General features: G+C 41.4%; 1 protein-coding gene across 3 annotated transcripts in view; it reads right to left on the reverse strand.

The window, feature by feature from the left end:
- The window catches only part of RARB (retinoic acid receptor beta), a 772,903-nt gene that overhangs the window by 79,291 nt on the left and 669,330 nt on the right, over positions 1-24,282 (reverse strand). For all 3 annotated transcript variants that reach the window (XM_028843631.2, XM_028843632.2, XM_015132297.3), the window contains one exon: positions 17,587-17,728. In XM_028843631.2, the coding sequence (XP_028699464.1) occupies positions 17,587-17,728 (142 nt within the window). The remainder of the gene's footprint in view (positions 1-17,586; positions 17,729-24,282) is intronic.

The following is a 24,282-nucleotide window of genomic DNA, read 5'->3' on the forward strand; positions in this document are numbered from 1 at the left end:
AGTTGATTTCTACCTTAAAAGGGAAAATCAAACAGAAACAGACAATACCCATAAAGGCATTATTTGAAGGAGAGTGCTTTTAAATTATAGAATTTGAAATGGAATGAAGAGGAGAGTCAATTCTTGTTTTGAGGAAGCCATCTTTATTGTACTGTCTCCATTTCATGCCCATCGTTATTTCTTTTGGGTCTAAGGTCATAAGGATTGCCTTGCTTTTCCATGCCTTTTTATTTCAATTTGGAAAACAGTTGAGATTGAATAACTACCTGGAGGGATGTCCTGAGGAAGAGCAACGAAAAATGTCAAGGACATCCTAAATTACGTCTCCCAGTACTCACTTTATAAAGACCTGTGGGAAACATTCATCTCAAACATCAGTATCTAGAACATCTGTGATTCTTCTGAACAACAAGGCTGTTTTCCTCTTGTGGACACCTAGAATCTTGTCACTGACCTTGTCCCCTTTTAGCTCTGAGTACCAAACAATTTTTACCAAATAAGAGCCCTCATCTAGTACATACACAACTTAGTATACAAATCTCACTCCAAGGTGTATTTTTGTATTTTCCCTTACATCAATTAATCTAACACTTTAAAATCGTCTGTTTTCTTTTAGAACTGAGATACAGTTCAAATGCTATAAATCTGCCCTTTTAAAATGTGTTATTCAGTGGTTTTTAATATATTCACAAATTTCACAAACTGTGAAACAGTCACCATCATCTAAGTCCAGAATATCTCATCGCCCCCAAAAAGGAACTCATTAGCAGCCCTCCCCATTCACCACTGATAGACAACTTCTAGCAACTCTGAATTTACTTTGGGTTTCTATGGATTTGCCCTTTCTGGACATTTTGTATGGATGAACCCATAGAATATGGGGCCTTTTGTGTCTGGCTTCTTTCACTTAGCGTAATATTTTCAAAGGTCATCCGTGTCGTACCACATATTAATATTTCATTCCTTTGTATGGATGAAAAATATTCTGTTGTAAGGATATATCACATTTTGTCTATTCATCAATTAATGGACAGTTGGGTGTTTCAGCTTTTTGCTATTATGAATAATGCTTCTATAAGCATTTCTGTCAAGTTTCTGTGTGGATATATGTTTTTATTTCTCTTGAGTATATACTTAAGAGTAAAATGAATGGGTACCATGATAACTCTCTGTTTAAGTTCTTGAGGAACTGCCAAACTATTTTCCATAGTGGCAATGTACCATTTATGATCCCACTAGCAGTGTGAGAGTGTCCAAATTTCTGTACATCTTCCTAACATTTGTTATTGCTCGTCTTTTTTATCATAGCCATCTTAATGGGTGTGAACCAGCATCCCATCATGGTTTTGACTTGCATTTCATGACTAAAGATGTTGAGCATCTTTTCATGTGTTTATTAGATATTTGTGTATTTCCTTTGGTGGAATGTCTACTCAAATCCATTGCTCATTTTAAAATTGAGCTATTTGTCTTTTTACTGTTGAGTTGTCATTTTTTTCACAATACTTTTGTAAGCCTCATTGTATTCATTGAAGATGGCAATAAGAGATAAATATATTTCTATAAAGAGGGTGAGGGTTTGCTAATATTCGCTTTTGCAGAGATAACCAACCCTATTAGTTTTGATATTTTAGAAGTGATATTACATATGTTAAATCAACTTGTTAAAATACCATCTCATGAAACCACAAGTTGTATGTCTTCATGTCTAAATTTCAAATGCTGGATTAATTGCTCATACTCTGCAAACTGACATTAGGAAAGAATTTGTCATTTTTACTGCTTTCTTTTCTGCCATAAGTATATATTAAACACTTTCAAATAATAAAAATAAAAAGGACAAGGAGGCTGGGCACAGTGGCTCACACCTGTATCCCCATGAGGGCGAGGTGGGTGGATCACTTGTGGCCAGGCGTTTGAGACCAGCCTGGCCAACATGGCAAAACCCTACCTCTGCTAAAAATACACAAATTAGTTGGATGTGGAGGCACATGCCTATAATCCCAGCTACTTGGGTGCGTGAGGCACGAGAATCACTTGACCCCAGGAGGCAGAGATTGCAGTGAGCCAAGATTGCATCACTGCTTTCCAGCCTGGGTGACACAGTGTGACTCTGTCTCAAAAAAAAAAAAAAAAAAAAGACAAGGAAATAAAGATGAATCTGATAAATTTAGAACTTACAAATAAATTACTCTGATGGCTTTTTTTTTTTAAAACTAGGTTGCCTATTGTAGCAGCTAAAACTTTTTGTTAACTTCCCTAAGCCAGTCTCAATTTGATTATTCATTTGAAGTCCCAGTTCCCTTTAATGAATGAATCAAAATATAAAGCACCTTGTTTTTTTAATTCTGGAAAAAATAATTAGCTAATTATTAAACTGGAATCCACATAAGTTCATAAATCACATTTTGAACACTATATTTCTTTTTTTTTAAATTATATTTTAAGTTCTAGGGTACATGTGCATAACGTGCAGGTTTGTTACATATGTATACTTGTGCCATGTTGGTGTGCTGCACCCATCGACTCGTCAGCACCCATCAACTCATCATTTACATCAGGTATAACTCCCAATGCAATCCCTCCCCCCTTCCTTCTCCCCATAGTAGGCCCCGGTGTGTGATGTTCCCCTTCCCAAGTCAAAGTGATCTCATTGTTCAGTTCCCACCTATGAGTGAGAACATGCGATGTTTGGTTTTCTGTTCTTGCGATAGTTTGCTGAGAATGATGGTTTTCAGCTGCATCCATGTCCCTACAAAGGACACAAACTCATCCTTTTTTATGGCTGCATAGTATTCCATGGTGTATATGTGCCACATTTTCTTAATCCAGTCCGTCACTGATGGACATTTGGGTTGATTCCAAGTCTTTGCTATTGTGAATAGTGCCGCAATGAACATACGTATGCATGTGTCTTTATAGCAGCATGATTTATAATCCTTTGGGTATATACCCATGAATACTATATTTCTAAAAGGAACTTACTGCCACTACTGATAATTTAACACTTAGAAATAATAATTCTTACCTTTTTTTAGCTGTTTATTATTTGATGGGTCAAATAATTTTTCAAATATAACAGGCTATAAACAAATCCCTGGGCTATTAATTTGGAGTGCATAGCCCTGAAAGAAAAAGCTAGTTATGTGGGTTGATGCAATTTGGGGTATTAGATAACCATACTCAGAGAACTAGGAGTAGATCATGGCCCATAGTACATTTCTGGTGTTCCTTACACATTCAAAGCTGAAGTGAAAAGGGTCTCAAACCAGAGGAAAAGGCAAAATGCCAAGATGTTAAAACACTGCCTGAAGAAATGTTAAAGTATTAACAGGAAGGAAGATTCTTCTAATGAGAGGTATTACTGTTCTTGGTGCTAACACAATTTCTCTATGCACAGGAAGAAATGTCCATTCCACTACTCCACATTTTAATCTGTTTCTTTTTCACTGAAGTATAAAATACACACATAGTTTTGTATGTACACATCAGATTAAAGTTTAGAATGTCAACCACCCCACAGGGATCCCATGTGCCTCTTTCGAGTCAATATCTCCTTTCTGAGGGTAACCACCATTCTCATCGTTATCACATAGACAAGTTTTACTCATTTTAAATCTTTAAACAAATGGAGTAATATAGACTATTTCTTGTCTCTTATTCTAAGTTCCTTCACTCAATATCATGTGAGTTCATCCATGCTGTTAGTTCTTTATTACTAAGCATATTCCATGACTTGAATATATCACAATTTATTTACACAGTCTACTGTTGACAGACCTATGGGTTCCCCCCCACCCCAGGACTGGGAATAAATCTTCGGTGAACATTCTTGTATGTGTCTTTGGGTGGGCCCATACTCTCATTTCTATTGAGTATGTTCCCAGGAATAGAACTACTCAGTCATATTGATATGTTTAGCTTTAGGAGATACTGCCAAAGAGTGTTCCAAACTTTGGCTTGATTTATACTTCCACAAGCCACGCGTGAGAGTTCCAGTTGCTTCACATCTCACCAACATTTGCTATTGTCAGTCCTTTTAGTGTCAGCCATTCTGGTGGAGTAAAGCACCACACTTCAATCTGATGGATGCAGTTCTATTTTTAAGGAATACAATGCCACACAGAAGGCACTATTTGTAAAAACAAAATGGAGCTTTGCACTCCATAGACCCGGACACCATTGTTATCCTAAGAATGTGGGGAAGCCACCTCCAAGAGTTTGCTCAGCCCCAAGAGGCAGGACGAAGCCCTGACGTCTTTCTTCCTGAAATAACTCACTCACTGCATCTATTAGAGTAGGGTAGGAGTATATTCTGAGACTGCGTATTTTCAGATTTCTGGGAGCTCAAAGTCCAAGGGCATCACAGCCAAGTTTCCATTCAGTTTAAAACTACTGAAACATTCTGTCTGGACACTTTCAGGATATAAAGTGGGACTCCTTCACTTATTACCTTTCACTTGGTTCTCCTCCTGTCCTCATTAAATCCCTTGAGTCCAGAGTTTACTAGAAGCAACTTTCGTCTTTCCCTTTGGAAGGGCCATATCATGACTGGCTCCCAAATGGGTCCATTTTGAAACACTAGTGAAGTTTCTTAGTTTTATTTTAAGATTTAAACAATGTTGCTAAACCAAAATATTGTTTAGAAGTCAGACCAACTGACCTTATAACTCCCTCCCCCTAAAAAACAAGCAAAGAAAAATGGAGGATTTGCATTTTCCAACATCAATAAAATGTTTGTCCTAAAATCATTTTGAAAATGAAACAAGCAGATTTTTTTTTTTTTTTTTTTTTTTAAATCACGAAGGTATTTTACGCTTGGTAAAATGAAGTGTCGGAACAATCAAGTGTGTATTTGGGACAAAAACATTCCTTCTCTTGAGAAAACAGGGTGTTTGCTTTGCTTGTTCCCAGTACTAAAAGATGTCTGTCTTCATTAATCTAATTCATCACATAATTGCTCAACTCTTTGTTTTCCAGCTGTAAAGGGAGAAGGATGAAAGAAATAACCTAACCATGATAGTTAATATTTTGTGATAGCAGAGGGAGAAGAGATAGGGTTTAAGTGCTTGATACCACTCCAGGAAGAGCAAATTCCAGACTGTACTCTATGTAAGGATTTACTGAGTGATTTAGGTAGCCACTCTCCTGAGAACTGCTGTCACTGGGAGAAGGTACTTAAAGGGCCATGTTCATTGCTCCAGAACACAGGGACTGCAGGAGAATTTCGGGTTGCTATTTTTAGGGAGACATTTGTTTCCAAACAAAGGGCTCTCTGCCAGCTATTTTAGAAGCACTTGCATATTTATTCAGCCAACTCTCTGTGCTGGGGATTGTCTTTGGGCATTAAGGTTTTATCAACGTCTATTTAAAGCAGAATAAAAAATAGCTCAAGATGAAAACATCCAATATTTCCAGTTTAGAATGTAAGGCACTTCCTTTTTTCTTACAGGGTTGATATCTGGTTTCTCCCTCTCTCCCTTCCTCTCCCCGTTTCTGAAATTGCCACCTGTCTTACAATCTGTAGTGTGTCTTGGTTTAATAGGCGCCGTTTTCCCTTTTAGTGGTATTTAAAATAATGGTGCACCTTAACAAATGATCGATCTGATGAAATATTTGTGTGTGTGTGTGTGTGTGTGTGTGTGTGTGTGTGTGCATAGCTTTGAGAGAAAGTAAATCTCTGTTAGGACCTCTTTGCAAGCTTCATCTGTTTACATGCACCATGGAACAAACAGCATTGTGATGTCATGTCATGAAAGGGGTAACATGCTATCATTCATATGGTGCAAAGTGGGAAAGCAGGCAGAATGGGAAAGGTAAAAATGGGCTCATGATATCAATAAGACCTAATGTTTTCTTGGGCTTGTATTTCACTTTAGGTCCACGTGCTCAAATCTCTTAACTCTTGGAAAGATCAGGCAGAAGTTCCTGATTCAGAATCCCCAGTCCTTAAGTACCCTTTTCGTTCTTTCTCTCTTTTCCTTCCTTCTTCCTTCCTCCCCTCCCCTCCCCTCCCCTCCCCTCCCCTTCCCTTTCTTCCTCTCTCTCTCTCTCTCTCTTTTTGAGATGGAGTCTTGGTCTGTCGCCCAATCTGGAGTACAGTGGCACGATCTCAGCTCACTGCAACCTCCGCCTTCCAGGTCAAGCAATTCTCCTGCCTTAGCCTCCTGAGTAGCTGGGATTACAGGCACATGCCACCACATCCGGGTTTTTTATTTTTATTTTTTATTTTTTTGTATTTTTACTAGAGATGGGGTTTCACCATGTTAGCTGGGATGGTCTCAATCTCCCGACCTCGCGATCCACCTGCCTCAGTCTCCCAAAGGGTTGGGATTACAGGCGTGAGCCACTGCACTCAGCCGTACCCTTTGCTTTCAATTCATTCCAGAAACATCTATTAAGTACAAGGCACTGGGCTCACAATTAAAGATTCAAATAAAAACCAAACTCCATACTCGTCCTTGAAGCACCCCCAGCCAGTGAGGGACCTCCTGTGTGATGGGTTTTCTCTCTCTCAACACATATATACACACACAGACACCAAAATCTCCTGGACCCGCCAAAAAAACAGTTTGACTCTGAAAGTCATCTCAGTAGAGGTGCCACTAACACATCATAGCATAGAGAGGTGAGAGCGACCCCCATACACGCCTTGCTGTTAGAGAAGTGTGTCGTGTGTACATGTGCATGGCTGCTCATTTAGGAAGAAGGTGGCTTCAAGGAGGAGTAGGGAGGGAAAGGCATTGCAGGCAGAGAGAACAGCAGGTACAGCCTAAGGATGCTGTGTCACATGCGAGGACACTGAGTGGCTAGTGGCCAGTGCATGGCACATTTGGGGGCATGTGACAAGAGATCAGTGTCAGGCAGGCTGGGGCAGCTGTGCAGGGCTCTCTGCTCATGCTAACACGTTTGGACATTTGGAGTTGATTCTGTAAGTGTTGAATTCCAACATCAGATCATCTGGCTTAGAGCTGAAACTGCTTCTGGCCCCATCTACCCATCACCATGCTTTGTGGGGGTAGATGTGAGTCCCAAGGACACATACTTCTTGTTTTGAGTAAAGGGACCACTGGTCCGGAAGGAGCATTAGCTGTCCTGTACAATCACTAAGGACCACTGATGAATGAATACACCAATCTTTAGAGACTAGGGTGGCTCAGTCTCATAACAGATACCGGAACAGTAACAGGAGCTAATGCTTAGCTAAGTACTGTTTTTAGCCCCTGCCATGTATTAATTCATTTCCTTCTCACAATAACCACATGAAGTAGGTACTATTACTCTCTTCATGTTACAGACAAGCAACCTCGTGCACACAGATGTTAACTGACCTGCCCAAGATCACACAGAGCTAAGTAAGTGGTGGGTTGGGGTATGAAACTGGCTGCCCCTTAAGTTCCGGCTTTAAGCTGCATACTGCCTTGCCACTCTTTGGGAGGGGGAGTAAATGGTGCATCTTGAGAGTCTCCCATGTCTCTCATTATCCCTCCATCAGTTCCCCTGGATGCTTAAAATCCACTGTGACAGATCCACCCATTCATTGACCCTTTGTTTTATTAGGAAAGGTCTAAACCTTGAGGATCCAAAAAACTGAGACCCCCCCCCTTCCCATCTTCAAGTTGTACACAGAGTTCAGGATGTGAGGAAGGGTTAGGGGCAGGCAGCAAGGCAGGGGCATGTCAGTGGGATCTGACCAGCAACTGAGGCACTACAGAGACTCTGAGAGGGCCGAGGCCACAGCTTAAGACTCTGCTTCTATTCCTAAGATACAAGAACATATAAAACCAGTGTTTCTCAAACTTCAGTCCTTTGAAGTACTGCCTTCACAATTTTGCACATATTCACAGGCTGCTATACACTTGTGATTTCTGTCTCAATTGGTTTTTTTCTTAAATAAAATTTAGAGGAAATTTTTATATTACTACTATAAAGGGGAAAGGAGTGCCATTTGCCATAAATAGAAAGGTAGGGTAAAAAATAAACAGGGTTTTCAGGTCAACTGCCCGTGTTTCTAAAGTCTGACTGGAACAAAGCCATGCTCAATTGTGAAGCTCTGAAGCTGCAATAGTAGAGTTGAGTAGTTGCAAAAAATACCAAATGGCCTGCAGACGCTAAAATATTTACTGCCTGGCCATTTAAGAAAATTTGCAGACCTCTGAAATAAATACAATCCAGTCCTACCTAGGTATTGTTGCCATCCTCTGTTAAAAAGAGAGATGAGCAGAGATTCAAGAAATATTAAGGCTGTATTGGCATCAAACTGAGATTTTTCTCATTGGTAATAAAAAGACAATAGATATTGGAAAGGAAATACTTTATCATTAAATGAGTAGATACTAACTCATGCCAAGTTCGTTATTCCCTAAAATTACATTTCATATCACAGCATGCAGTTTACACTTAAGGGAATACAGAATTAAACTAGTATACATATCAAATCAAACCACACATATAATTTTTTTTTTTTTTTGAGACAGTCTTGCTGTGTTGCCCAGGCTGGAGTGCAGTGGCTCGATCTTGGCTCACTGTAGCCTCCGCCTCCCGGGTTCATGTGATTCTTGTGCCTCGGCCTCCAGAGTAGCTGGGATTACAGAGGCACACCACCGTGCCCGGCTAATTTTTTTGTATTTTTAGTAGAGACAGGGTTTCACTGTGCTGCCCAGGCTGGTCTCAAACTCCTGACCTCAAGTGATCCACCCACCTCAGCCTCCCAAAGTGCTGGGATTACAGGTGTGAGCCACCATGCCCCGTCTATAATTCTAGAATATTTCATTTGGGAGCGAATACAGGTGAAGATACTGAAAACTGTGTAACCTTAAATGTGTGCAAGAAGTTCATTGTTTAGAGAAGCAAAGGGTAGTTGAAAGGATGCTGAGAATTAGAATGAAGACCCATGGGTATAAACCAGCTGTGTGACCTTAGGCAGGTCTCTTACCCTCTCTCAATTTCAGGAAACTGAATCAGAATATGATTCCTGTCCTACCTGCTGCACAGGATAACCTGAAGTCTTGGGGCTGTTGCCATCGGTAAAGCCTCTTGTGACCATGAACTACCACAGCACCACTGATGTCCTCCCCAGCTTTCCTCTCGGGTGGCTAACAGCAAAAGCGGTCTTGCTGAGTAGAAGACAGAGTGGACAGGAGTTGGTTGGGAGAAAGGACACGATGGATCTGGAGGCAGGCAGGCTACAGAGTCCCAAATAAGGCAGAGGAGAGATGGAAGGTACCAGATGAGCGAAGAAAGGCAGCTGCTGGGAGGGCGGGGAAGGGGAAGGGAAGGGAAACTGCCTCTGTGGTGATTTAGCTTGGGCTCAGTACCACTGGAAGACCCCAATGGCCTCACCTTGAGCTGACTGAGGCAGGAAGGGGGCCAAGCATCCTTTCTAACACCCCAGTTCAGTTTTCTCCATGGAGTTGAGTTCCAGGATACCAGGATACTCTCCCGTTCTCTGATTACACATGTCTCGGCATCTCTGGGCAAATGAGCCATCTGGCTCCCGGTTTAAGTAGCCAAGAAAGGTGGATATTTATTTTAGAAACCATGCTTGCAAGCTTTATTTTTAAGGCTGTGACATAATATTTGGGGCTGCACTTCTACGTTCTAAACAATTCAAAATGAATAGAGTCTCTACTTTTAACTTTTCTCCTGAAGTATAATCAAGGCTGTAACTATAATAACACACAGCTGTGGCAGCAGCCACAGTGGCAGCCAAACTGTGTCACCACAAGAAGCAGTGGCAGAGAACCACTCTCATTCAACACCTACTATGTGCCAAGCATGGTGCTAAATGCATTGCCCCATGAGGTCCAATCCACAAAACAATCCTGCAGCATTGCTGTGATAATCTCCACGCAATGGGTTAGTTCCTTTCACGTGAAGTAAAATTTTGCCATGTGCCCAAGTTGAGACAGCTAGAGGCGAAGGCTGCATTTGAACTCAGCTCAGGCTAACTTCAAAGCCCTTCGTTCTTTCCCCTGTGCTGTTCTATTGTGTAATGGAAATTTCTCATTTTTCTAAGGTGAGAATGTACTGAGTGTCCCCACTCCAGGAGACAGGCAGTGGGGAGAAATGTGTCAGTAAAGCTGAAGGAATGTTAATACTTCCTTTGCAGTCTGAGTGTTAATGGGCTTTGAGTCCCACAGTGGCACTGACATCACCGGGCTGCTGGTACCCAAACAGAATTTTTATTTTTTTAAAAAAATCTCCTAAACAGATGCAGGCAAATACTCCTATTTGGCAAGTAGAAAGGGGCAGCAGATTTTTATCTTCCAGCTTCTAGGACATTTTTAGATATAAAAGTAGGAAGTTTCCAGCCTTTCGCTTACTTTTGGGAGGCTCTTTGGGGATTTGCGTGCCGCAGAGCAAGAAGAGAAGGTGGGGGTTAATGGTAGTCTCTGGTGAGCAGAACAAAAGGATCACAGTGAACCTTGGAAGCAAAGTAACAGGCTGGGATCTAACACGGGAGCAAATGAAGAAATAAACTAAAATTAGAAAGACATTAAGTGCCCTGATGATGATTTTTATGTAATTTCCCAACTACACAGGGCAACCTACAATATGAATTTCCCTGTTATGAAGCCAGTAAAATCCAGCAGTAGAACCAATGAGCACATCAATATAATTTGTGCACCAGCAAAGGTGATTCTAACTAAGGTTAAGTGCCTTCAGTCCAAAAGGTTTGTTTTAATCTAAGTTGAACAGTAAAGGGGGAATGAGAGAAACATAGAACAACAAAATTCTCCCACAGAAGTATCTAAGTGCCCGTACAAAGCACATTCATTCCATCCAATCGACCCATGGGGACGTTCACGTCTAAAGTATAAACTGGAATTTAGAGACTTTATGAAAAGCTGTTTTTAAGCTCAATATGCCCCAAATGAAAAGGTGTCAATGAGTACTTAGGGACTCTTAAATTCAGAGATTATTCAATTGCTCTATTCTACAAATACACTTATGAAACTGTCACAGGAAAAAAATGCTGTGAAATAAACGTTAAAAAGCATTCTCAAACAAAATCAGACATGTTTTGCTCATCACTCAAGGGCATAGGCACTTAAACATAACCTCAAAGAGAAATACAAAGAGGCTCCCCTGCATGAATTCATGGCCAGGGGTTTTCAGAAAGAAAGGAACTAGGATGAGGGGGTGGCAGCAACAGTACCTTCCATGGTGTTTTTGTTACAGACACAGGGTGGGGGCACCCAGTCTTGAAGGAGGCCAGTGACCCATGGGAACCTAGCCTAACCTCAGGGGCATCCAGGGTATACTACTGTCCCTTCCTCACAGCACCCAAGTCATAATGCTGGCCTAATTCTTGTCTTCCACTTTCCTTTTGACCTCCTGACCGCAGTGTCTCCCCTATCCCTGGACCCCCTTCTGTGATAGCTACGGTTTGGCAAAGGTAAGGTCCAAACCCCAACACATGCCCATCTTTGCTTCTCCCTCTTAACTGGGCTTCTGCCATGCACAACTACCCAAGACACCTGCTCAGCTCAGCCTTTTTCACTGGCAAAAGCCCTAGAAGATCTAATGTCTTCTGGGGCAGGGAACTGGGAAGAGGAAGCAGCTTATGGAAACACTGCTGTCTAAACAGGATTAAAAGCATCAATTCTCATGTCACGCCTGGGCTGTTAGGCAATACCGATGTTCCTCTCATCCAGGTAGAAAACACAGCCTCAAAGAAGTTGAATAACTTGTTCTGGGCCCCTAGAAGATAAATGAATGACTACAATTTGAATACACACCTAGAATTGTTTTGCCTCTGACAACTTTTCAGAATGTAAAGCCAGGCAGAAGCTGGGTTTGCCTTTAAAACTGGTCACATTTAACCACTTGATCATTCTAACTTCACTGAGCAAAGCTTCATGCTAAGTTCAGGGGCTACAAGGTGAGAAAGACACGATGCATGCCTTTTAGGAGTTTATAATCAAGCCAGGGAGACTCACTGGTGTGTGAAGAATCATACTATCTGTATAATATAATAAGTTTGCGGTTCATGGAGCTTTGTGCAAAGCACTGTGAGAACATGAGGTTGGGGAGGGAAGAATGAATAACTCTGCCTAGAGTGTGGAATGAGGCTCACGGGTGGCTTTAAAGAGGAAATAACATTTCATCAGGCTCCTGGGGTTCAATTGAAGGAGGAGGAGGTGAATCCTCAGAAAAATGGAGACATAGGGCTCCTAAGTCAGCATGGTGTAGTGTGGCTGGGAGCTGGGTGTGTCTACTGGTAGGAGATAAGCGTGGGATGGGATCACAGAGCAGCCCTAAGTGGCATCTGTGGCCACTGGATGAGCCACTTAAAGCAGATGTTGGCAAACCATGGCCTGTGGGCCAAACCTAGTCCCTCACCTGCTTCTGTAAATAAAGATTTACTGGAACATAACCACACTTGTTTGCTTATGTTTTCCATGGCTACTTTTGTGCTATCATGGCAAAGTTAAGTCATGAAGACCAGGACAAATATTTTCTTTTTTTTGAGACAGGGTTTTGCTCTGTTACCCAGGCTGAAGTGAAGTGGCATGAAAATGGCTCACTGCAGCCTCAACCTCCTGGGTTCAAGTGATCCTCTTGCCTCGGCCTCCTGATTAGCTGAGTAGCTGGGACCACTGGTCCACACCATCACTCTCAGCTAATTTTTAAAAAATTTTTGTAGAGTTGGGGTCTTGCCATGTTGTCCAGGCTGGTCTCATTAAACTACTGGGCTCAAGAGATCCTCCCATCTCCTTCTCCCAAATTGCTGGGATTGCAAGTGTGAGCTACTGCACAGGGCCTCAAAAATATTTTCTAAAATTTCAAACTTTTTTTTTTTTTTAAAAAGAGCTGTTTCTTTTTTTTTTTTTTTGAGACGGAGTCTCACCCTGTTGCCCAGGCTGGAGTGCAATGGCGTGATCTCGGCTCATTGCAACCTCCGCCTCCCAAGTTCAAGCGATTCTCCTGCCTTGGCCTCCTGAGTAGCTGGGATTATAGGCACGTGCCACCATGCCCGAAGAGCCGGTTCTTTTAAAAAATGGTTTGCTGACCTTTGGCTTAACGATCTGAACTATTCATTTGAATTTCTGTAACTGACTTAAATGCATATGATCAGGCTTGCTAGGGCTTTACTCCCATGGTTTCTAAACAGTATCATCTTAAATCTTCTTTCTCATCATGGACCATCAGCTATTATCTATATTATAAGCTTGTCTGGACATTTCTTTTATCATCCAAATGTTATGCCTTCATTTATTGTTTCTCTTTTTAATTAATTGTTTTTATTTCACGGCTTTGCCACATGCTTTCCTCTTCTGACATCATTACAAACCTCCCACGCCACCAGCAGAAGTTCGTCATTCAACTTTGAGTCCATTTGCTTCCTTTGCCTCCGTTTCCAATTCTTAGTAAATTTTTGTACCACCTTTAGAATGCTGCTAAAAATCGATTTTTTTTTCACTTGCCATTACCATGTTCAAATTCTATGCTTTGACAGACAGCTACTTCTCTGCAAAAAGGCTTCCCTTGTTCTATAAGCCCTTGGAAAATACAAGGTATACCCAGCAGTATTTACAAAACAGAAAAAAAAAAATGAAGAAATAAGCATACTGTGCTGGCAGGGCACGTTAAAAGATTTCTTTTACTTGTAAATCCCCTTACATACGTAAAATCAAATTTGATCTATAAAAATTAAATTTGCACATGATTTTCTAGGGGATACATCTCTAATATAGAGCAAGGAGTATGGTTATTGTTTTATTAACCACTGGCAATAAAATAGAGTGGAAAAAGGAACTCGGAGTTTTAAATGCTGCTTCCTATGGCACGCAGTATATATTTCAATTTGAATATAGACTTTCTCATCAAACTGCCTGGTTCCAAATCTCAGTACTGCCCCTTACTAACTGTGTTACCTCAAGTAGATCAATGTCTCTGTGTCTCAGTTTCCACATCTGCCAAAAAAAAAAAGATGGGACTTGGGAAGGAGGAATTATAACTAATCTATCTCATAGGATTATTATGAGGATCAATGGGATAAAGCATTAAAAGTGGTTAATGTAGGCCGGGCACGGAGGCTCATCCCAGCATGTTGGGACGCTGAGGTGGATGGATCACGTGAGGTCAGGAGTTCAAGACCAGCCTGGCCAACATGATGGAACTCCGTCTCTACTAAAAATACAAAAATTAGCCAGGCATGGTAGCAGGCGCCTATAATCCCAGCTACTTGGGAGGCTGAGGCAGGAAAATCGCTTGAACCCAGGAGGTAGAGGTTGTAGGGAGCTGAGATCATGCCACTGCACTCCAGCCTGGGTGACCAAAAAAAAAAAAAAAAAAAAAAGTGGTTAATATAGTACTTGGCACATAGAAAATACCCTGTCTAGTTAGCTATTACTATAATGATTCTTAAATTTTCCCAGTTTTTACCCTTCTTTTTTTCTCCCACAGCATAAAGAAGAGCACCTTGGGAACAGCACTGTGGGACCAGACAAATCATGGTGGACATGAAGTCGTTTTTGCCTCCTGTCTTTCTGATTCCCCTCTGAGGAACATTTTCTTCCACACTCCCCACCCACATGGTTTGGGTGAAGTCAACCTCAATCCTGGGCTGTAGATAATGACACATAATACAGACCTGGCTAATCACAATATTCTACCCCCCCGGCCCAAAGCAATGCATTCATAGAGGGGCACATGACCCAAGTTAGGCCACTGAGAATCTGTCCCTTGGCTTTGATGGAACAATCGGGATCTAAGAGTCCTTCTTTTGAATGGGTCAATAGATTATCAGCCTGGAGCTGTTGGTGCCCTTCTTTGTCAGACATGGGGAGAATCTTCCTGAGAATGAAGCCAGCACAGCAAAAATCAGCTGTGAGAGACAAAGAGAAACAATGCCCCGAAAACAAACATGTGCCCTTGGATCCAGCATATTACTCTGGACTTTTCAGTGACATGTGCAGAGTGTTGTAGCTTAAGCCAGCTTGGGCTGGGTTTTCTGTCACTCTCATCTAAAGGATTCTGACACATACAGATGAACTGACATGTCCTATGGCTAGAACAGAATGTGCATCTTGCTAATCTTGCTAGTGCAGAAAAGGCATGGGGAGGAGAGGTGGCCGACTTCACTGTATTCTTGGTTATGTCTTCAGCCAGTTGGGACAGCTGGGAAAACCGTTTCATCTTTCTGAGTCCTAGTGTACTTGTATGTCAAATGAGAGAGGTGAGTGAAAATCAATCTCTAAGATCCCTTTTCACTTCTAACATTCTACGAGTATCTATTATTCTTGGGTTCATTTCAGTTGCGTATACTGTGGTATAATTGGTTACTGATTCTCATATTTGCCTGCTTCCTTCTGTTTCAACTTTAAAAATATCCTATTAGACTCTCAATCTCTATATTCCAAGTGTTTATTTCTTTCCCTTCAATTTCCTTTTAACAAAAATATATTTATTTTTGTGTACTTGGACATAATGATCCCATTTTCTTCCCATTTCTATATTTTTAAATCTAATTAAGGTGATAAGCTCCTTGAGGGCTGATGCTAGAGTTTTCCTGTGGGTGTAAACATTATTTTTTTTAATTGCCAACCAAGCTGCCAGTTTTTACAGAGCAGCAGGATATGGGTTTTAAGTAATGTAAGCAGGAAATGGGTCTCCAGCCCACACAAAATAATGCAAAAGTACTGATTTTCCCCGAGACCACATCTGGCTTACTCATTTATAATTTCAGCCTGAACTGAAATTCTCCCACAGAAATGCTGCGTGACATCCATGTCTACAGAACATCAGACCAAAACTGGAGCAGTAGGTGATCATCCTGTGAATCTCACATATAGGAATAATCTGGCTATTTCAGGTTATCATACTTTTCTCTTCAGTGGTAGGATTTAGAGCCTGAGCCAACTGAATGTTAGCTTCCTATCTTCAAATGTATGGATTTTGAGTAACTCAATGGCTCTAAAATTTAGAGGGAGGGAAAGGAAGTGGATGAAATGTGGCCAAGTGACCGATCACCTGCAGATGGAACTGCCTAGGGGAAAAAGAGCTTCCCAGAAGGAATGGCACATGCAGGATGCTTTCCTGTCTGATGGCCCAGTCCATTCTCATTCATGAGGACTCTAAATATTAACAAGACATCCATTCCAAAAGCCTTAATGGGTTCTTCTTGGCAAATAAACGACCTGGAGGCAGTGGTTTCATAGGGCTGGCTGGTTCAGTAATTCAATGGTGCTATTAAGGGCTTGATTTCTGTCTTTCCACTTTTCCATCTACAGTGCATGCTTTGTCCTACAGCTGACTTCCCTGGGGATTGGAGGATGGCCACCAGGGTACTCGTGGCTACCGGTTTCCTTGTTCAAATGCATAGAGGGAAGGGTACTTCTGTCCTGATATTCTACGCACGAGTCTTGAATTCCCTCTCACTGAACCAGTCTAGGTTACATGTTCACATATGTGGTTGGAACATAAAATATGCTAATTGGCTTTAATTGACTGAGTGGATCCCAGCCCTGAAGTTTTCTCTGAAGCGTAGAAACCTAACCGGTATAAAAGAAAACTAAAATCTGAGTACAGTTAGGAAAGGTGAAGGGGCAGGAGTACAGTTAGGAAAGGTGAAGGGGCAGGAGTACAGTTAGGAAAGGTATCTGGGTGGGCTACCGAGAAACATCTGCTACAATCCCTGAGCAACAGCTCTAAGCAGAGGCAAGATTCCCAGCTGGGCATCCTTAGAGCAGTGCCTCTGGCTGGCTCTAGGGGCTTTCCCTCTTCAGTCATTTCACCCAAGGGTCACGTTTCCCAGTTCCAAAATCTAAGAGCTCCTGATTCACAACGTAATTCCTCCAACCCCATTAGAGGATTATGGTTGGGGTGCTTGGCTCTTTGTCCCATGCTTTTGGAGGGCAGTAGCCATGTCTCGGGTATCTCCAGGGTCCTCACGCAGCACCCAGCCCACTGCTCACATGTGCACAGCACGCCATCACCAAAATCCCCCCGTGATAGAGTGACAGGAAGAGCAGGAATCCCACAAGAGCATCACTGGGCACATATCCCCATGACATTCCCAGGCCTGCTTGAGCCAAGCCATCCACCTAATACTTTCTTATTCCCTACATTTGTACATGTCAAAGAGAGAAAAAGCAAAATTTGTTGTAGTGTATATATACTCTGTTTACACTAAAGCCTGTATATTTCAAATCCTTCCCTCCTAAAAAAGGGCAAATTATGACTACTGTTAACATTCATGCCTATCATTTTATCTTATCCTTACTGATACAGGCGAAGATCCTTATATCCATTGTCAAGATGGGGAAATGGAGTCACCATGTGACTGTGCGATATGCTTGAGTTACTGCTAATGGCTCTGGGATCCACAGCGAGTCAGCCAATGCTTTGGAATACAAATCTGCCATTCACAACACCTAACTCCTGCCTTTCCACCAACTGTCACTCAAGTTTCATCTCAAAATCTCCATATCAATCCCCATTTTCATGTCATCTCGATTCACACCTACCCTTGGCAAGATATCATTAGTGTCATGTGTGAATTCCACATGACTGTGGAAGGTGAGCAAATCACAGAAATAAGGAAAAAGGGAAAAAGGTTTTTGAGACTCCACTTACATTCTTTGGACATTCCCACTTCAAAGCACTTCTGGAGTCGACAGTATTGGCATCGATTCCTGGTGACTTTATTAATAACACAGTTCTTATCTCGGTGACAAGTGTAAATCATATTCTTCTGAATACTTCTGCGGAAAAAGCCCTGCAAGCAAGCAAGAAGATGAGAAAACTCAGTAAAGCAAATGAGCTTAATCAGAAATCAAAGCCAACCTTATCAATGCATTAATTGCTCTTTTTGCATATGAAGTGATGGCAGCAGAAAAGTTAACTTACATAAACCTTAAAATCCTCGTGAGATATCAATAGCTTCTCCCTTTGTTGCAAACCCAAAAGCCCCTTTTAATCAAAACTAGACATGACCATTATTATCTTGCTAAAGGAAAATTAATTCCAAGTTGATTTACTTGGAAAACACCAGAGTTGGGTTCCCTCCAAACAGGCTTAGCTTTCCTAACTGGCTCCCTTGCTGACCAGAACAATTTCAGATGAGCCCACTACCAAGAAACCCAATATATGAGGATTTTTACCCAATAAAAGAAATTATTGGCTGGGTGCGGTGGCTCACTCCTGTAATCCCAGCACTTTGGGAGGTTGAGGCAGGAAGATCATTTGAGGTAAGGAGTTTGAGACCAGCCTGACCAACATGGTGAAACCCTGTCGCTACTAAAAAAATACAAAAATTAGCCAGGCACAGTGGCGCACGTCTGTAATCCCAGCCTTGGGAGGCTGAGGCAGGAGAATTGCATGAACCTGGGAGGCAGAGGTTGCAGTGAGCCGAGATTGTGCCACCGCACTCCAGCCTGGGTGACAGAGTGAGACTCTGTCTCAACAAGAAAGAAAAGAAAAGAAAAGAGTAGAAAAGAAAAGAAAAGAGTAGAAAAGAAAAGAAAAGAAAAGAAAGAGAAAAAAGAAAAAAAATTATTTGCTTAATGAGAGAGTTGGTTTTCTCAAAGGAGTCTACTCTGAGTTCTTTTACATAGCTCCTCTCACAACATCTAAAATACAATTTTAAAAAACTATCCAAAATTGGAAACAAGAAATAAAAATGAGTGTCTGCCCATTTAATGGCATATTAGAGCTATGTTGTCCAACATGGTACCCATTAGTCACATGAAGTTACTTAAATCAAAATTAATGAAAAGTAAATAAAATTAAGAATTCAGTTCTTTAGTTACATTAGCTACATTTCAAATGCTCAATAGCCACATCTGGCCCATAGCTACCATATTAAACACTACATATATAGCATATTTTCATCATTGCAGAAAGCTCTATTGAGTAGATGTACTACAGCATTGACTGACAAGTCTACCTAAGTGTCATCTAACACTCACAGGAAATATAACTTTGTTTGACTTACTATTTACTATTGATTGGACCCAGATTCTATACAGACTGTAGAAAACTGGTAAATTACACTTAATTTTTGTCTAGTATAGGTGCAAAACATTTCTGACCAGATGAACAATAACCCCAAATATTATTGTTTTATTGCCCTGTAGGAAATGAACCATTTTCTATATAACTTTGCAATCTTATTCTAGTATTCTCTTTTCCTCCACTCCTTTCTCTCTTGTTTTCTATCTACCTGAATATCTTTCTCATATCTCCCTTTAAACCAGCTTTGTCATCCCACTATTCCCTTCGTCAATGAGTTAAATAAATTTTTGGCATGTGCTTACTAAATACTTGAATGAGTTTTTTGCTTTTTAACTTTTTGAAAATCACATTTTGACAAAAGAAGCAATTTACCCTGATTTTCTGTGAAACACTGATGAAATAAAGCAGACTTCAGGCTCCAGAAGCAAGGATCCCCAACTTCCTCTTTGTCTTCCCTGTTTCTACATACAGCTTTGCAGACAATGGATGATCAAGTGATGCTTGCTGAATACACAGAGGAAGGGTATACCTGCTGCCTTTTCTCTCTTCTAAATGCCTAAGAAAAACTTCCACGTCGCTATGAGTATTAGGAATGAGGAAGTCTACCTTGCCAGTTGTGATGTGGCTTACACCAACACCAGAAACTACTCTCTTGAATGTAAGAAACACACCATCAAATGTGTTGAACAGAAACGAAGACCCACCATCTGAGTTCAACTTTCCCTGCAGTACATTAACGCTGTGGAAGCCAGAGCTAAGAACACGCAAAGCTAAAGCACATTAGCAAAGAATGCTCGTGTAACACACATTGTTTAGGATGCTTACATGGGCACCCTAGGATTTTAATGTCTAAATAAGCATATTTTTACTGGCATGGTTCAACTGTAAGCACCTGGAAATCTTGTTTAAGGTTGCAACTCCTGCCACATATCCCAGACACACACATTTTCCAAGAAAACACAGCTTATTTTTGTGCTTCTGGAGCTACAAATACGCTTAGAATCTAAAATAACAGGTTACCAATACTGTGAAATCCTCCCAGACTCTGCAGAGTGGTCACCTAAAACCATATCTTTCCCTACAAAAAATATAACTGCGGGCCACCTTCTGTTGCCAGCTGTAGAAACTCAGTTTACAGAAACCTCCATCGCTCTTCTGCCGAGAAACACTGACACGACGGAAGACACGGTCCTTTACACACGTGGGAAGAAAATGAGGTACGGACAAAGGTGACCCCCTCCATTTATTCAAAACCAAATACCCAGTTCAGCAAATACTTAGTGAGTGACCAGGAAGGAGAGAAAAACAATCTCATGATGCTCAAATGAAGGAAGACTGGAGAATTAAAGAACTTTCTATGTCACTAATTACCCAGTCAGCGTGGTTCAGTAACAATGACGGCAGAAACTAAATAGGACTTCTTGGTTTTCCAAATCAGAGTTTTGGCTGGATTTCAGGAGAAGGTCTAAGTTTCAGTAAATCATTTCCACCACGCTAGAACACTTGCTGACTAAAATATATGCTAGGAGGTATTTTTATACATGGGTTGAGTAAACAGACATGCCCTCCGAGCCAAAGAGAAGTTTGCATCGTACAAATTCTCCTCCTCCTTCATTGGTATCACGAATTGTTATATTAACCTCACTCCCTTCTGGATCACTGCTTTGAGGACCCAGTGTATGTGGCGGGTGAGGGCAGATATCCTCATACACCTAAAGTTTACTTAGCTAAGATTTCAATTGAGGTTGATTCCTCCTTTTAACACTATTTAAAGTGGAAACCATTTCTCTCTGGCTTACTTGGAAAACCAGATCAACTGTCAATATTAGAAGGTACTCATGAAATAAGAGAAACGCAAACAATACAATAATCAGATGTCATTTCACTCCTACTAGGCACTGTGTCTGCTGCAGGCCAGGAGCCCCAGCCCTCCTCACTTCGTGCTGAAAAGGGAGCTTGGCAAGCATGAGACACACATCAGCACTGACTCAAGATTTTCTGTTTGAGGAATTCAGAGAAAAAAATAAGCTTCCTATTATGTGACCGATTTAAAGCCATGGATCTGCGCCACCTAAAATTAGAACCCTCAAACTTCGTGACAAAGTTTGGGATAGTTATTGAAGCCAAGGGATGGGTAGACACATCTGGAGGAGAGGAGATTCAAAAGTTGAGCATGTACAGAGGATGAATTCAGTCCCATTTGGAGGAGCAACCTGAGAGGAGAGAGCAGAGGTAGGACAGGTCCAGCCCTGGATTAGGAGTTGAACGCCTGGGCTGCAACCTCCTCATGGTCACTAAGAGGCCTTGAGTGAGTCACAACCATGTGGGACTAAGCTCTTTCTTTCCCTGAATGAGGGGTTGGGCAGTTTACTTGTAAGGTCCTCTCTAGTCACAAATTTCTGGGATTCCAAGTGTGTCATAACACCAGGAAGTGATGAATTGGGTAGCTAGAGAGTGAGACTTGGGGAGTTTCTGAGGGCAAAGAAATTGGCGAAAGAAGAGGTAGTATTTGCAGACTAAGGAAAGAGAGACCATCCACCTGCATGGGCAAGAATAGCAACTTTTGGAAACCAGCCTGGAGCTTAAAGGACACCATCATGAGGGCCTTTATATTTATCTGAGAACTGAGTCATTGCAGCACCTCAGTGAGGGCCTCAGGCAGGTATCTGTGCTGGACTGAAGTTGGAATGTTTCAATACTATCCCAAGTGATTGTGGCTAGAAGTCTTAAGATCTAGTTTTCGGCCAGGCGCGGTGGCTCAGGCCTGTAATCCCAGCACTTCGGGAGGCCAAGGTGAGTGGATTACCTGAGGGTTGGGAGTTCGAGACCAGCCTGACCAACATGGAGAAACCCCGTCTCTACTGAAAATACAAAATTAGCCAGGCGTGGTGGTGCATTCCTGTAATCCTAGCTACTCGGGAGGCTGAGGCAGGAGAATCGCCTGAACCCAGGAGGCAGAGGTTGCAGTGATCTGAGATTGTGCCATTGTACTCCAAGTTGGGCAACAAGAGTGAAACTCCATCTCAAAAAGCAAGCAAACAAACAAAAAAACACCACCTGGTTTTCTGCTGCCAACTCTGGAACTGCTGACACCATAATTTTACTCTTTCATTTTCTGGGAACTTCCTTTTCTCAGCAAATCCAGGAAAATTCTATGAGGTCACTTTGGCCAGGAAGCCTTCTCTGACTGATCTAAGCCTACATGGATGCTTCCTCTCCTAGGCAACCATGGTATTTTGCTTTTCCTTCCATGTTATACCTTTCAAGGGTGATACTTAAAGTCTTAAACAATAGTACTGTCTGCTTTAGAGGTTACATAGGTAACATGGGGGAATGCCAACCTGTGGCTGGTGGCCACAGCCTCAGGGAGCCCAATAGGCGTTGTGCATTTCTCCATTAAGGTGTCACAGTGCCACCAAGTGTGCCATCTTCCTTGCTGATACCCATGCCTGCCTGACAGGGGAGTAGGATAGGTATAAAGGCTGGTTCCTAGGAACCTGAGCTGACAACTTGGTGGACCCAAGGTGGCCTCCAGGCAGTGCCAAATATGACCTCCCTGAAACTAAGTCAGTACAGCTGGATGGAGGGAGGGAAGACCCAAGGCAATGGTCAGGCAGAAACTGGCAGGAAAGTGTTTCAATTTTTCAACACCTAACAAATTTTGTTGGGACACACCAGCTGAATAGCTCGGGGCTGGGACAGAACCTGACACACAGAAGATATTCAATTAATAATTGTTGACTAACAATTGTTAGTCAATTGTAATTGTAACTATAATCGTAATTGTAATTGTTGATGAAGTCCTAGCTATAACCAGAGCCAGAGTAACCATCTTGGATTATACCTTAGTTTCTTAAATATATTCCTTGAGGATGATATCATCTGTATTTAAGAAATTAAACAATAAGATTTCTCAGCTGTTAGTAGCAGACCCACTGATTTGAGTTGGAATCAGGTCAGTCAGGGCCTCCGTTGGCTAACTGTGACTTGTGCACGTTGACTATGAATTTCGTTATACATCATAGCTTCTGCTGGCTAATCATGAATTCTGTCGGTCAAACATGAGTTTTGTTGCTTAATAATGAATTCTGTTGCTTAATCCTAACTTTTGTTGGTTAATTATGACTTTTCTTTATTAACCATGGTTTGATTAGTCATGACTTCTGTTGTTTATGATAGTTAAAGCCGTTAACACAATGAACACCAATTACCGAGATCGGAAAGACAGATCTGTGTTACAAACTGAGTCAAGCATTTTCTAACCGTGGATTTTTCAACCTTCCTACGTCATGCTCTTCGACTGCTGTTATCATAGAACTGAGGTACAACCAAAAAGGATAAAGAAAAACTCACATGGTGGAGAAGGCTGTACATGCATTAGAGTCATTTGGTTCATGTATTAGCAGTAATTACGGAACGCCCATATCTGACTCAGATTACTTCTGTCTCCCTGAGGGTATGAAGTACCACTGTTCCCAGTCATCCCTATTATCTACAGTGAAGAAAGAAGCAAAAATCAAAAGGAGGGATAACTGTCTTTTTTATACCTAAATATCCTATACCCAAATACATAAAATTTATAATTTTCTCGATGGACTCATCTTAAATCACAAATCGAGAAAGGACATGGAGAAAAGTGCCTCATCTCCCTGCACTCCTGCATATTTTGATATGGAATTGGGTTAGGCCATCTTCCCTCCTCCGATACCCTCAAATTGTTGCTCTAGATTTTTTTTTTCTCCACACATGAACCCTGCTTTACCTTCTAATTTTCAGATGTTATCACACAAAATAATCTCCACTATCTTCCACAGGGGATGATTTCTGTTGGTTTAGATACTGGTCTAGTGAAGTGTCTAGTTCAGGCACATGTGGATTTGAACTGTGACTCGGCCACTTACTATCTGTATGACCTTGAGTGAGTTCTATTAAGACCTCAATTTCCCCATCTGTAAAAAAAAAAAAAAAAAAAAAGAATGACAAAGTACCTCATGAGAGAACTGTGTGTATCTAAAGAGGGAATGCATGCAAAGTGTTAGCACAATCTGGCCACAAAGCAGGCGTCCAATGAATAGCAGCTACTGTTACTGACAAACCTTCTTTCCTCAAAGCTTTTTTCTGAACATGTATATTTCCCATATACATTCTATGTTTAAAATAAAGATCCCCAAATAGTATAGGACAGTGTCCAACTTCTAAACAATATAGGCTCTTGGGGATGGACAACTTCATGATACCAAAGGCCATCTCTATATTTAATTGTTCACTTTTTGATTCATTCACTCAATGCCAATTAGAGTAGATGTGGTAAGCTTT

This window comes from Macaca mulatta, chromosome 2 (assembly GCF_049350105.2).
Source record: "Macaca mulatta isolate MMU2019108-1 chromosome 2, T2T-MMU8v2.0, whole genome shotgun sequence".
Classification (NCBI taxonomy): Eukaryota; Metazoa; Chordata; class Mammalia; order Primates; family Cercopithecidae; genus Macaca; species Macaca mulatta.